The following is a 13,609-nucleotide window of genomic DNA, read 5'->3' as shown; positions in this document are numbered from 1 at the left end:
GCGGGTGCCTCAGCGGCGAATGACCAGCGCGTATAAAGTGCTTCCTTGTGGCTGCGTGCGTCTGTTGAGATGTGGGGCTTTTACAAGAAGTGCTCTGCAGATATGCGTCTGTAGAAAAAAAAAAGCGTAATCTACGAGAGTCTGTTATGTGCTCTTGAAAAAGTTCCAACTTCGAATCCGTGCACTTTGCAAAATAAAATAAAGAAGGCAAATGGATGTGAAACGGTCGCTACTCACAGCAGATTTGTTTTCCTTGCACCCGAGAAATACTCTGTCCGTCCCGAATTACTTGTCGTAAAAATGGATATATCTAGAACTAAAAATACATCTAGATACATCGATTTCTGCGACAAGTAATGTAGGATGGAGGGAGTACTTTGAATGCCAAGTTGAAACTATCAAGTTGTTTAGGATACGTTGCCCTCAAGATGCTATGACTACACATCTTTGGAAGTGCACATAATGTTCAAGTATGAAGACCCACAAAAAAATATATTCATGTATAAAGAACTGCAAACTACTACATATATACAAGAATGGTATTTCCTCTACCCAGTATTTAGACAGTACACCAATGGCTAGCGCTATTATCAACTGAGGTGTGTTAGCAATTACAGTGATCTATTGCATACATGGGCATAATGATTGAAGTTAGGTGAAACTGTGTTTGTGCGCAACAAATTGTTGCTGCTGCTAAAGAGCTACTGCTTCTACATAACCTCCAGCAGATATACCCACAGGCATTGGAGTGCATGTACTTCTCGGTTCAAAAACTCATCGAGGCAGTTGAATGCCATTCATTTTTGGCCCATCCGCATGACTTGATACAACAACCTGTTCTACTTTCGTTCCCCTGGGGCAGCAGGGCTCAGAGACATCTCAATTTCCTCAAGAGAACGTCCTTTTGTCTCAACTATGAAATTGTAAGCGAAAAGTGCGGACAGCAAGGAGACTCCACCGAAACCTGCATACACCGCTCCGACGCCAAACAACTTTACAAGCTCCAGGAAATATAGTCCCACCACAAAATTACATATCTGACAAACAATCAATTCCATAAGCATATAGGGGTAGACAGGACAGTTTTTTTTTTGAGACAGGACAATACTGGTAAAGTACGTCTTTTGATACAGAGTGAGTAGAGTGCATACCCAATGTACAGTGAAGCTGAACCCCATAACTTTTGAGCGTGTCCGGGCACTGCTCAGCTCAGGTATGATAATTCCAGTGACTGGCCCAGCACCAAGAGCAAAAGTAAAAATGTACCTGAAAATGCAATCATAAGTTTTCTATACACATGGACAAAAGAGCGACGTACCTAGCCAATTTCAATACTAGTAAAACACAAATAGCATGAGTGAGGTCTCTAACCAAGATTCTGATCATTTGTCACAACTGTCAAGTGATTGCAGTGCAATGAGGTTTAGTCACATTTTAAATTGCTGTGGACCATGGGATGAGGAATATGCTAGAGAGAAAGATGGTAAAAGTGCATACAAAAGAGTTCCGGTAACTGAGAGGGTATGTCCAACGCCTTCATCAAGGGGAAAGCTGATGGAAAACACTATGAGGAACATAGCAAATGCCTGCAAATGGGAAGAAAGTGGCATTAGATTTTTTTAACAAGAGCAGTATTTGAACAAAGAACACCGACTATCAGGATAACCATATCAGCGCACCAAAGGAATAGTATACTCCTCATCAACCCCCCAACAAAAGGAAAATGCAGATATTTTTTTACAAAAAAATACAAGATTATGTTGGACTGCCTGAAAAATGCTGCATACCATTCCAAGATAGCTCCCTATCAAAAGATTCTTCCGTCCTTGCTTGTCCATCAAATTTGAAGCAACAAGTGCCCCTAAAACTCCTCCAAAACATGGTACATAAGTTTATGAATAAGATACAACATAGAGGAACATGAATAATGGAGTTTAACTAACCTCCAAAGTTGGTTATTCCAACATATAAGCTCGCCAAAATACCACTCGTAATACCAACATCACGGAATGTTAATGATGAAAAATAGAGAACACCATTTATTCCAGCAAACTGTTGCAGAAAGAAAAGCGACCCTCCAATCAATGCAACTGCATATACATTAGAGAATATTTATTGCTAATGAAAAAAATCATAATAATACAAAAAAAACAACTGCTTCCAAGCAAGGTCATGGCCTCTCCTTTACAAAAGGTGTGTGGAGAAAGAATGATATTTGTGTTCAAAGTTATGCAAAAATGAGATGCAAAACCTCAAGCGGGCACGTAAGCGCTGGAATGTGCACATCCATACCACATAAGCAGGCATGTACAAATCCAAACATATACAGTTCACAAGCATATGGTTATTCATATCAGTAAGAGAGACCAAAAGAAGGAACAGCAAAAGGAAATATAAAGGTAATGGAAACAACCTCTGTTGTGGGGTTCTGCCAGAAGTTCTGACCAGCTAGCCTGTGAATCATCATTTGCAACAACAGATTTCATTTCTTCCATGGCCTTCTCCGCTTCAGCAACTCCCCAAATATTCTCTACCACTTTTCTGGCATCATCTAATCTCCCAACCTACATGATAGAATGTACTGATGCGAAGGGTCTTGATCAACTAAATGAAACTCACAATTAAGCGGTGAAGGCACACCTTGGCAAGCCAGCGTGGACTCTCAACGGCGAATTGCATTCCAACAACAATGAAAAAACCAGGCACACATGCTGCATAAAGCATTGTTCGCCACCTATGGAAAGGAACCCAAAATATTAATTAGGCAACATGTTAAGAATCTAGTAAAAATAAAATGCATGTGGTTATAAATTTGTTCACAAAGCTTAACAAAAATGTGAAGTGTTCAAAATCAAAGTGTTTGTTTTAATATGTAAAATCTCGAGGCTTAGTAGTTAAAGCTAGAAATTTGGGCTCCTGTAAAGCTGTAACAGTGCAATATTCTTCATATGACTAAGATTTATTTCAACAATTAATAACCTTTGCATTGGTTCTATTCTTCTATACTACTGAGATATGTGAGAAAGAAGGTTATGAATCTGCTGATTAATACATGTTATGAATCTGTTCCATGATCACGGGCACTGTAAAAAAATTAAACCAATGATAACTTACATCATTAACATAGCAGAAAAGCCAACGAAAGGTGCCTCACCAATGTGGATCACTTTCAGAAGGTATCCCCAAGGAAAGTGCAGCAATTATTCCTAAACATGTTCCAATCTGGCATAGAGTACCCAAAGTGCCTCTGTATTTTGTTGGAGCAACCTAGTATGTAGTAGCATGCAAAAAGAGTGAACATTGAAACAGAGATATATAGACATGAGAACTGGGTATAAGACTAAGCATAGTGCTATCGCACTGCCGTTCAATTCTGAAGCATCACATTTCTGAAGTGTACCTCAGAGATATATATTGGAACAAGCACGGTATTTACGCCAATTCCAATGCCAACAAGGAACCTTCCCAGGAGCATCTCATCCAACGAATGTGCCTGTGCACTGTATTATTGTTTTAGACGTAACAAACGATGTTTATGAAATGGACATGCTGTTAAGAGGAAAGACTGAATTTGATGTTAACTTCTGTACAACTATGTTACGGCAGCAGTTAGAAGAAGAAACTCCATAAACCTACGAATGTAGGAAAAGTACCTGATGAAAGCCCCAAGAATTAATGGAATACTATCAATCTGAAGAGTCCTTTTACAACCTAAATAATCAACTAGCGCAGACGAGCCTAAGCTCCCAAAGAATGCACCGACAATGAATATGCTGACCACAAGACCTTGGAGAAATGGATTTCCTTGAAAACCAAGCTCTCGTGCAATATCCTCTATCGGACCATTCATGACCCTGCAAATTACATCATGCACCGAGAGTTTACTAGAATGTTTTAACATAACATAGATATCAGCACCAGTAAACTGAAAATAACATTGCAATGTATAGTCCATTAAACAGCCAAATACACATACTTCAGGACACATTCCAAATTCAGTGTTCACATCCAACTTACATTGATCATTTAAATTTCTTTGAAGCCACATGAATTTTGATGACAGCTGCACCATTTCCTATACAAAATTTATGTAGTAATGATGTGACTACCAGCTACCGCATAACAACTGATTGAAATTACTAATCAAAGATATTCGAAAACAAGTTAGGGTCTATGCATGTTTTCTAAATTTTAAACTTCAGATCTAATTCAGAAAGAACACATAAGTGGCACGTCCAGTTCAACACTCGTAGAAAGGATATGTGATTGTAAGACTACCCACAGTGGGAGTAACATAGGTAGTAACATCACACATATCTAGATAAAATAGATGATGTGGCAAGCAATAAATGAAGAAATGGAGGAAAGTGGTAAGACTAGCCACAATGGGTAGTAACATAGACTAGTAACATGCCCATGTTACTAGCCTATGTTACTACCTCTATAGTGGGGAGTAACATATGTGTGGTAATATGGAGCACTTCATTTATTAGGCTATAGACACATCTTGCCTTGATATGTGTGATGTTACTCATACTAGTAGTAACTAGCTATGTTACCACTTTCATCCCTTTCTTCATTTATTGCATGCTACATCATCTATTTAACCTAGATATGTGTGATGTTACTACCTATGTTACTCCCATTGTGGGTAGTCTAACATAGCTAGTTACTAGTAGTATGAGTAACATCACACATATCAAGGCAAAATGAGTCTATAGCCTAATAAATAAAGTGTTGCATGTTACCACGCACATGTTACTCCCCACTATAGAGGTACTCCCTCCGTTCGGAATTACTTGTCTCGGAAATGGATGTATCTAGAACTAAAATACGTCTAGATACATTCATTTCCACGACAATTAATTCCGAACGGAGGGAGTAGTAACATAGACTAGTACAACTTTAGTACAAAGTTGTACTAAACCAAAGACAGTTATTTTGGGACGGACCGACGGAGGTAGTATTCTCTTACGCACCCAATGTGGTAGCCAAAGAGGAAATTGGCCATGGACGCCGTGAGCACGTGCGGGAACACCCGCACCCACCCGAGATCAGCGTCACCACCTCCGTCTCCACCACCACCACCGCCTCCGAACCCCGCATCCAATCCTGTCAAGAACAGCGAAAGCTCGCATCATTACATCAACGCACCAACACGTGCACGAGCAACAAAGAAGCAACGGATGCCGAACCTGACATGCCACCCAGCAATTCCGAGCTAAGCTGAGGAGGCGGGGCAGAAGATTGGCTGGAAGGAGGCCCGCTCTCTACGGCGGCGAGGCGTGGGTGCCAGAGCTCGAGGCGGCCCGGCAGGGCACGGAGGGCGACTCCGCGCGCGCGGCTAGAGGACGGCCCGAGGCCGAGCCGCGGTCGCAGCGAGGGCGCCGAGGGAAGGATAAGCATCGCGGCAAGCGGCGTCGGCGGCATCATCGTTCGGGCGACGGGACGGGCAATTCGTCGAGCAGCCGGCGGGCGAGGGGCGGAGTGGGGAAGTAGCGAACGAATTTGGGAGGTAGGCGAGCGCGCGCAGAGGAAACGGGTGAAGGGGAAGCCGCGACGCGGAACAGCTGATTTTATGTGGGGCCAGTTTGTACCATGGCTCGTGAAGAAGCAGTGGCCACGTGTCACACTGTCACCTGCTTGACTGAAAGTGAGCACAAGATTTTTTTCTTTAATTTTTTTTTTGCAAAAATGCAAGCTTTTGTTTTCCTAACTTGGAAACTCAACTAGGCTCATGCGAAAATCCATCTCTGCACCCAAGCTGACGAAAAAAATCAAAACAAATACTAGAAAAATTTAAAAAATTCTATTTTTTTTGTGTGGTAGACAATTTGTTGCGTGAGACCCGCTCCAAATTTTAAGTCATTTGGATATATGAGCAGCTCTCAGCAAAAAAGACAAATTGGGGGTCTGTAAAAATGTTTACTGTTCATGTACTGTTTTGACCCGATTTGTCTTTTTTGCTGAGAGCTGCTCAGATGTCCAAATGACTTGAAATTTGGAGCGGGTCTCACGCATCAAATTTTCTACCACACAAAAAAAAAATGGAATTTTTTGAATTTGTTTTGTAGTTTTTACGATTTTTTTCTAACCGGGTGCAGATGAGCCTGGGCACCAAAACGCCCTACTCTCTCATGTCCCTTTTTCTTATAAAACACACACTTGTTTCTTGTATACAAGTGTGAAATGCCATATGTCATTAGAAACAACTTGTTGAGTGGAAACAACATGTAATTAGAGCATGTACAACGCTCCACGTTGGACCAGTGCCCTAGCACACCACGTCAACTCAAATGCTCCACCTCATTCCAACCTGCTACTTGCAGTGTGAAACGGGATCCTGCAGAGAAACCCGCTTTCTCACTGACAAAAGCCAACTTTAGAGTGTAAAAGCAAGAGGAAGATGAGCTCACACATGGGAGGCAGGTCACGAGAGAGAGCATCAGGTGTGAAAAGGCTGAAGTGATGGGTCCTAGTGAGATGATGCCTACGGTGGAAGCTAAGGCCATGTTTGTTTAATAAGTCATAGGACTTTTTTAAGTCCCAACTTATAAGTCATAAGTCCCTACCTGTTTGTTTACATCGACTTATAAGTCCCGAGTCCCTGCCTGTTTGTTTACAGGGACTTATAAGTTGATAAAACACTTGTTCACATAACCCTCCCATGCTCAGAGACCGTGCTCGGCCTCCTCCGCCCTGAGACACGGGCCTCCCACGACCAGGTCCAGTAGGAGGAAGACCATGGCCGGCGGACTGGTCGAAGAGGAGCTGCTGGTACGAGCCCAACTCCGGGAAGTCGTCGACGTTGTGGTTGAGATCCAAGACTCCCATTCCCCTCCCGAGATTGATCCCGGCGGATGAGCCCTGGGATGCCTGATGATGCGCGTGGAACTGAGAGAAGAAGGGGATCCGGTCCTCCTCATCGTCGGCCATGGCGGCGGCGGTTCAGGGTACTGCCGGCGGCGGCGGCGACTGGAGCAGAGCAGGGATGCAGGGAAGGAGCGAAGCGGGGAAGCGATAAGGTTAGGTGCGGGGCAGGGGGAATCGATGGAAAAGTCCCTATAAGTTCCTCCCTGAGAGTCTTTTTTGATAAGTCCCAAATCACCACTTTAAGTCCCTATAAGTCCCTCCTGTTTGGTTTAGATGGGACTTATAGGGACTTTTTTAAGTCCCTAAACCAATAAGTCCCTGGAAACAAACAGGGTCTAATGGTCTCCAAGTAGCTGCTTCGTATAATTTTACCTAGGTGGAGTTGTTGAAAATATGCCTTAGAGGCAATAATATTATATTATTATATTTCCATATTCATAGTTAAGTGTTTATATTTCATGCTATAACATATATGATTCTGAAATATGCGATTCAGTGGAAAACTCATATGCACATGTGAAATGATAAACGGATAAATTAAAAGTTCCTAGTCTCGCCTCTAAGACTAGCTCAAGTGGTGTTGGTGATCATGTTTTTCGGATCTTAGGATATCGTTAAGTGTAACGATAGTCCTAAAACTACATTGACATTATGATGTTGGAAGAACGATCATATTGAATCGACCCAAAATTATTTGTTATGAATTGAGTACTATCATCTATAATAATTGTAATAACACTGAGTGTTAACATGTGATTTTGCTCCTTAAACCATGAGAGTATCGTAGTCACTTCTTACCGTACGGTGCGCTTTGGGGTTGCTCAAACGTCACCTGTAACACGGTGATCATAATGACAACTTACAGGTTCATTGGAAAGTTTGACAAGGGACTATATAGCTTGAGAGTGGGATTTGCAACTCCGGCCATGGTGATTTGTTCTTAGGGCCCTCTCGGTGTGATGGGATCAATTATCGTCTGGCCAGACACAGGTGACTATGTCACGGGGATGCCAGAACACAATAACGAGAAAGAAGAACAAAACAGGTAACGAGGATTTTGGTATAGTGGGCATGGTGATGACTCAGGAGGATACCGATGCACCCCGAGTTTTGTGAATATCGCGAAGCAAAGGGAACATCACATGATAACCAAATGTTCACTTGAATATCACTCGTGTGCTCATAGGAATCGATATGGACGTCCATGGTCCCACTATCGGTCATTGAACGAACTGTTTCGTTCATGTATATGAGTTACCAAATCTACGAGATCACAAGCTTATTAAGGCAATCACGATCTGATGAGTGTTAGTAGGACGGGTGTGATGAGAATATATTTGTGGAATTGTTTCATTAATATTCGGAATAGTTCCGAGAGGATCCGGAAGCGTTTCAGGGTCACCTTAAGGGTTTCGGTGAATATCGGTATTACCGATATATATATAATGGTCTTAAGGAGGTAGAAAATGTTTCCAGGGATTTAAATTATATATATAATGGTCTGAAAATATTTAGAACTATTTTATATTTAATTTAATATCAACAGGCCTAAAAAGACCAAGTGGTGGAAGGCAACTTGGGCCAAAAAGGCCCAAGTGGGAAAGTGCCTCCTTCCCTATAGAAGGGGAGGAGTGAGACTCCTCCTCCCCTAGGCTCGCACACCAAGGGGGACTCCTTCCCCTTTGGTGGCAGCCCTCCCTCTCCCTCCAACCTATATATACTACTCCCTCCTTTCCGGTTTATAAGGCTCATCTCAAAAATTTCGTTTTTCCGTTTATAAGTCTCAATTCTACTACTTATCATCACATGTTTGGATTCCGGGTGCATTAACTCACCCGATGCAAGTATTAAGAGAAAACTCACCAATACATGTAGAAGTTCATGGGCATTTAGTGATCATGCATGCATGCATTTTAATTAATGCATCGGTAAACATAATCTTTTGAGAAAAATGAGTGTACTAATTAAGTACTTATGCAAACTACAAAATTTATTTCACCACTCATCATCTACCTTGGTTGAAGAGATTTTCCAATTGAGCCCTATAAAGTGGAAAGGAGTGAGTAGGGGATTTTGCTCTTTTGCACATACAAGTTTTGGAGCTTCCTCTAGTTCTTCTAGTTCATGTTCTAGTTGGTCCTAGCACTACTGGAATCAGGAACTTTGCCGTCAGCTAGCTGATGGCAAAGAAGATCTTTACCATCAGCATACAGAAAGCTGACGGCAAAGAAAGAGTGGACTGCAAAGAGCGTGTTTGCCGTCAGCCACCTCTTTGCCATCTGCTAGCAGACGACAAAGAGGGAGGGTGGCCCACTAGTGAGAACCACCTAACGACCACTTTCTTTGCCGTCCGCTAGCTGACGGCAAAGCTTCTTTGCCGTCCACGAGCAGACGGCAAAGAGAATAACAACCTAACGGCCGTTTCCCCCGGCCCCACCCCACTAGCTACGCTCTTTGCTGTCTGCTAGCAGACGGCAAAGAAATTAAACCTAACTAAAAAACGGTCGGCCCCGCCCCACCCCACCCCTCTCTCTCCCTCACCTCACCGGCGCCACCGCGACGCCCCCGACCCCCCTACCGGCCCGCGGCCCCGACCCCCCGCTGCCCCGACGCCCGTGCCACCCCGACACCCTTGCCGCCCGCGCCACCCCGACGCCCCCGCCGCCCTAGCCGCCCGCGCCACCCCGACGCCCTCGCCGCCCGCGCCACTCCGACGCCCCCGCCGCCCTCGCCGCCCCGCCGCCTCGACAACCAGGCGCCCCGCCGTCCCGACGCCCTAGCCGCCCCGACACCCCGCCAACCCACTCCGGTGAGCTCCCCCTGTTTTTTTTGTTTTTTTCTACTGCTAGTAATTAGCTTAGTTAGTATTGTTAGTTTCTTTTTTTTCTACTGCTACTAATTAGGTTAGTTAATACTGTTAGTTAGGTTAGTTTGATTTGCTAGGTTAGTTTGATTTTCTAGGTTAGTTTGATTTTCTAGGTTAGTTAGGTTAGTTATCTTTAGACTAGGTTAGTTAGGTTAGTTTCTAGGTTAGTTAGGTTAATTAGTTTGTAGGTTAGTTTGGTTAGTTTCTAGGTTAGTACAACATGCTACTATCTGGTTTTTCTATGTGGCTGATGCTGTTGTGTTCCATTTTTTTACTGAACATGTTTGCATATGTTGGGAACTGCAAATCATATACAGTTCAAATCACCATGTTCCGTGGGTTCTTCTTTGGAGTAATTTTTTTAGACAAAACATTATTTGTAGTAAGCACTTGACGCCATGGAGAGGTTGATAGTAGTACCATTGTTAATTTGGCAGCTGAAAAGTTTGACTCTTTATGCTCTCCCTAGTCCCCACGCCATCGACCACTTAACTTCATCCTCTTGCGTGCTGTGGCTTGCGAACTGCCACCAGTCTTGTTTACCTTGTTCAGCTAGGAGTATACTCTATCTCTTTCCCAAATTTACGGGGTTGGTAGGAATAGCAAGGCCATGGGTTGGATTCTTACTTGATTTGTATGTGTTGTTAAGCATCTTATCCATGCATTGGAACTTGTAGCGGGAAAAAGAGAGCCAATGTGCAATGCATGTGGTGATAACAATTCTCTTGCCCTCTTTTATAGTGTGTCTATGCAAATACTTAGTTAGAACGGTGGAAGGGGTAAAAACAGTGGTTTTGGTAATGTTACAGAAGGTGTTTGATGATGTTTTCGGCAAGTAAATGGAAACTCCTTGCCATGAGAGCATTTGGACATGTTTGGCAATAGACATAAATGGTTTTGAGGGGTTTTGGTGATGTTATCTTGTTCTCCAAGAGATGATACTTAGCAAGATAACCAAATATGGCATTTTTTACATGCTAGAATTTTCTTAGAATTTATAGAGAATATTTCCTATGTAAATATTCCAAAAGCTTGAAATATCAAAAAAGGGGTTTTTGATGGATTTGACCAATATTTTGAACATGACCGTGTGTTGAAACTCTTATGTATGGACAATATATGTCCAATGAGCTTCCCTAAATTTTCTCAAATACTTTTAAAACACTAAAATAATTTTAACCTATTAAAGACCATTTCTGGCCTTAAGAAAAAGCCTTTAATTAGTTAGTTAGTTATTTTTAGGTTAATTAGTTAGTTAGTTAATTAGTTAGTTATTTTTTAGGTGTTGTTTTCACCCACCATATTTTTTATTATGTTTATGTTGTACTAATTTGGTTTACTCTTTGTCATTGCAGGTGTTGACAGATGGTGGGCGCAGGCCGTGAGCGCTCCGAGCCTCCTTCTTCCTTGGCGCGTGTTGGGAGGGGTGCTGTTATTCCACCCCAGCACCTTCGGAGAGCGCTGGTAGACAGCATGCTGACACCGGCGGGCACTTCTTCTTCGGCCGGGAGAGGTCGGGGGAAGACGAAGAGGGGTGCAGCTAGAGGTGGACGTGGCAGCGGGAGAGGTAGGAAGGCTGTTGTGCCTTCCTCGCCGCCACCCCCAGCTGATTCTCCGGACCACCGGAGTGCTCCGTCTTAGGTGGAGCCGTCGGACTTGGACCCGTCTCGGACTCCGGTCCACGAGCCTCGGGCTAACGAGCCTCGGGTCGCCGAGCCTTCGTCCCACGAAACTCGGGCCCTAGAGTCTTCGTCCCACGAGACTCCGGTCCTAGAGTCTTCGTCCCATGTGACTCTGGAGACTAGTGGCCATGATGATGGCGAGGAGACCTGGTCTGACGATAGTTTTAGCAAGGCTGAGCTGGTTGAGCCGGGCAAAAAGGTCTACCAGCATGGTGGTACGAAGCTCCCGGCCGTGTCGGCGACCCGCGATCAGAGGTGGTTGATTCAGCCTAACGGGGAGAAGTAAGTGCATTTACTCTTTTTTAACCTTTGTCCTTCATGTTTCTTCAAATTAATATCTAATGTGTTGGCCTTGTTATACTACAGGGGTTGGATACACGCCGATGGTGTCCGCAGGCCCAACCAGGTCCTTGGTGTGATTTGCCGGCAGCACTTCCCGGGGTGGGTCACGTTGCCCGGTGAGGGTCAGGTTCCACAACTAGCACTGAGCTGGGAGCTGTATGTGGCTGCCCCGGCCCCGCCAGAGGAGAGGGTCGACGGTGTCTTATGCGAGACGGTGGCTGACATTGTGAGGCGGCGGTTTTGGGTAATTTCTCCTTTACAGAATTAAAATCAACATTACCTAGTGATTGTACTAATCAGTGTTGTCTTGTTCGATTGCAGACCTTCTACAGGTGTTCTGAGGAACACGAGGCGGAGGCAGCTAGGGTTCTCGAAGCTGAGTGCAAGCGCCTACTTCGGAACTTATGGCACGAGGCTAGGGTGCAGGCTGTTCGAGACTACTACGCCTCGACAAACATTAGGAGGGCCAAGAAGAAGTGCCGCCGCAAGTATCTGAGTAAGGAGAAGTACATGAAGGTAATTACCTATTCTTAAGGCCTTGTACTTAGTTTTCTTGATTTCATTCGTAGGCGTAGCGCTGAAATTTCTCTTTGCCAAACTTAGGTGCCCCGAGATGGTGTGCGGATATGATGGACTATTGGGAGGCGTTGGTGGATGAGTGGTGCTCTCCCCAATGGCTAGCCGAACACAACAAGGCCAGGGATAAGCGTGCCCAAATGCGAGGTGTGACACACCATCAAGGGAGCTCCAACCTGTTTGAGTATGGGGATCACTGGGTAGGTGGTTTCAGCCCTTAACGATTCATGCAATTTCATTCTTCATGCTAGCTTCAACCCTTAACTAATATGTTGTTCCTCTCTTTTAGGCGAAACACAACAAGAAGGGCGTGCCACCGCTGTACGACCTCTATGCCATGGCCCATATGGCCCCGTACAATAAGGCCAAGGCATTCTCTGAGGATGACCTCGATCATCCAGAGAGCTTCACCAACATATCCTCCCACAACAAGCTCGTGAGGTATAGAGACTTTGGGAAGGCGATGAAAGGGGATGACTTCAACCCGAGCCAGAGTCCTTTTGATACAGAGCTCGTGATGCTATCTGGTGATGGGAGGAAACATGGCTCGGTAGCCACTGGGGATGGACTGATACGTTGTCCTAGAAGTCTCCCGGAGATCAAGAAGCACCACGCGAGGTCTCTTCCTGATATACCGCCTCAACCACGGCCAGTGGAGCTCGCCATCGAGGCTAGGGCCCAGGAGCTTCTGGCGAAGGCAAACAGGCAGGCCAAGCAGAGGGAGATCAAGCTGGAGGACAGGACGGCTAGTCTGTTGGAGGCGGAGAGGAACCGGAACGACGCGTCTCACCGGGCCCTATATGAGCTCCTCGTGGTAAGTTTCTCCTGCTTATTAGCCAAATCATGCATGTAATGTTTGTTTCATTACTAACTAATATGACTGACTCATGGAAACAAAATGTGCAGTCCGTGTGCGAGAAAAACGGTCAGACCCCTCCGCTGATGCCCCAGATTGGTATAGCGGACACGGTGAGTTTAATTTGAATGCTCATTAGTTACTAGTATTCACATTTCAGTTGCATCATGCTAACGAGACATTGCAAATGATCTTGGGTGCAGCATGCCTCTCGACAAGCATCGACCGATCCTTCTCCGTCTCGCACTGGTGCAACCCCAACCCCGACCGGTCCTTCTCCGTCCGGCACTGGCGCAAACCCGACTGGTCCTTCTCCGTCCGGCACTGGCGCAAACCCGACCGGTCCTTCACCTCCGTGATAACAGCAAGTTTCTCTAGTGTTTTGCCTACCAAATGCATAAATACCTGGACTTA

The 13,609-nt window shown here is 44.6% G+C and overlaps 1 protein-coding gene across 2 annotated transcripts; it reads right to left on the bottom strand.

Annotated features, from left to right (window-relative positions):
* Nucleotides 1-473: 473 nt before the first annotated feature.
* Nucleotides 474-5,557, bottom strand: LOC109774499 (probable plastidic glucose transporter 1). 2 transcript variants are annotated; one of them, XR_006664197.2, is made up of 12 exons: nt 5,196-5,557; nt 4,980-5,112; nt 3,654-3,854; nt 3,401-3,500; nt 3,155-3,267; nt 2,641-2,734; nt 2,414-2,564; nt 1,944-2,090; nt 1,788-1,861; nt 1,372-1,586; nt 1,152-1,266; nt 474-1,037 (listed from the first exon to the last, which is right to left on the bottom strand). XR_006664197.2 is itself a non-coding variant. In XM_020333226.3 (12 exons), exons 1-12 carry the CDS (start codon nt 5,431-5,433, stop codon nt 840-842), a joined length of 1,653 nt encoding a protein of 550 aa, XP_020188815.1. In that variant the 5' UTR covers nt 5,434-5,545; the 3' UTR covers nt 474-839. The 2 variants fall into 2 exon arrangements, 1 of the variants encoding a protein (XP_020188815.1); XM_020333226.3 differs by having other exon boundaries at nt 1,498-1,586; nt 5,196-5,545.
* Between the last annotated feature and the right edge of the window lie 8,052 nt (nt 5,558-13,609).

Source organism: Aegilops tauschii, chromosome 5 (genome assembly GCF_002575655.3).
Source record: "Aegilops tauschii subsp. strangulata cultivar AL8/78 chromosome 5, Aet v6.0, whole genome shotgun sequence".
Classification (NCBI taxonomy): domain Eukaryota; kingdom Viridiplantae; phylum Streptophyta; class Magnoliopsida; order Poales; family Poaceae; genus Aegilops; species Aegilops tauschii.
The sequence above is the reverse complement of the archived record's forward strand: the minus strand, read 5'-3'. Positions and strand labels throughout refer to the sequence as shown.

Bases quoted from the DNA above. Each gene is read 5' to 3' on its own strand.
- LOC109774499 (XM_020333226.3), bottom strand. From the start codon at position 5,433: ATGATGCCGCCGACGCCGCTTGCCGCGATGCTTATCCTTCCCTCGGCG. The intron at 2,735-3,154 runs GTGAGGCACCTT...TCCTTTCCATAG, and splicing joins TCTGAAAGTGATCCACATTG to GTGGCGAACAATGCTTTATG. The intron at 1,267-1,497 runs GTATGCACTTTT...TTGCATTTTCAG, and splicing joins TCAGTTACCGGAACTCTTTT to GTACATTTTTACTTTTGCTC.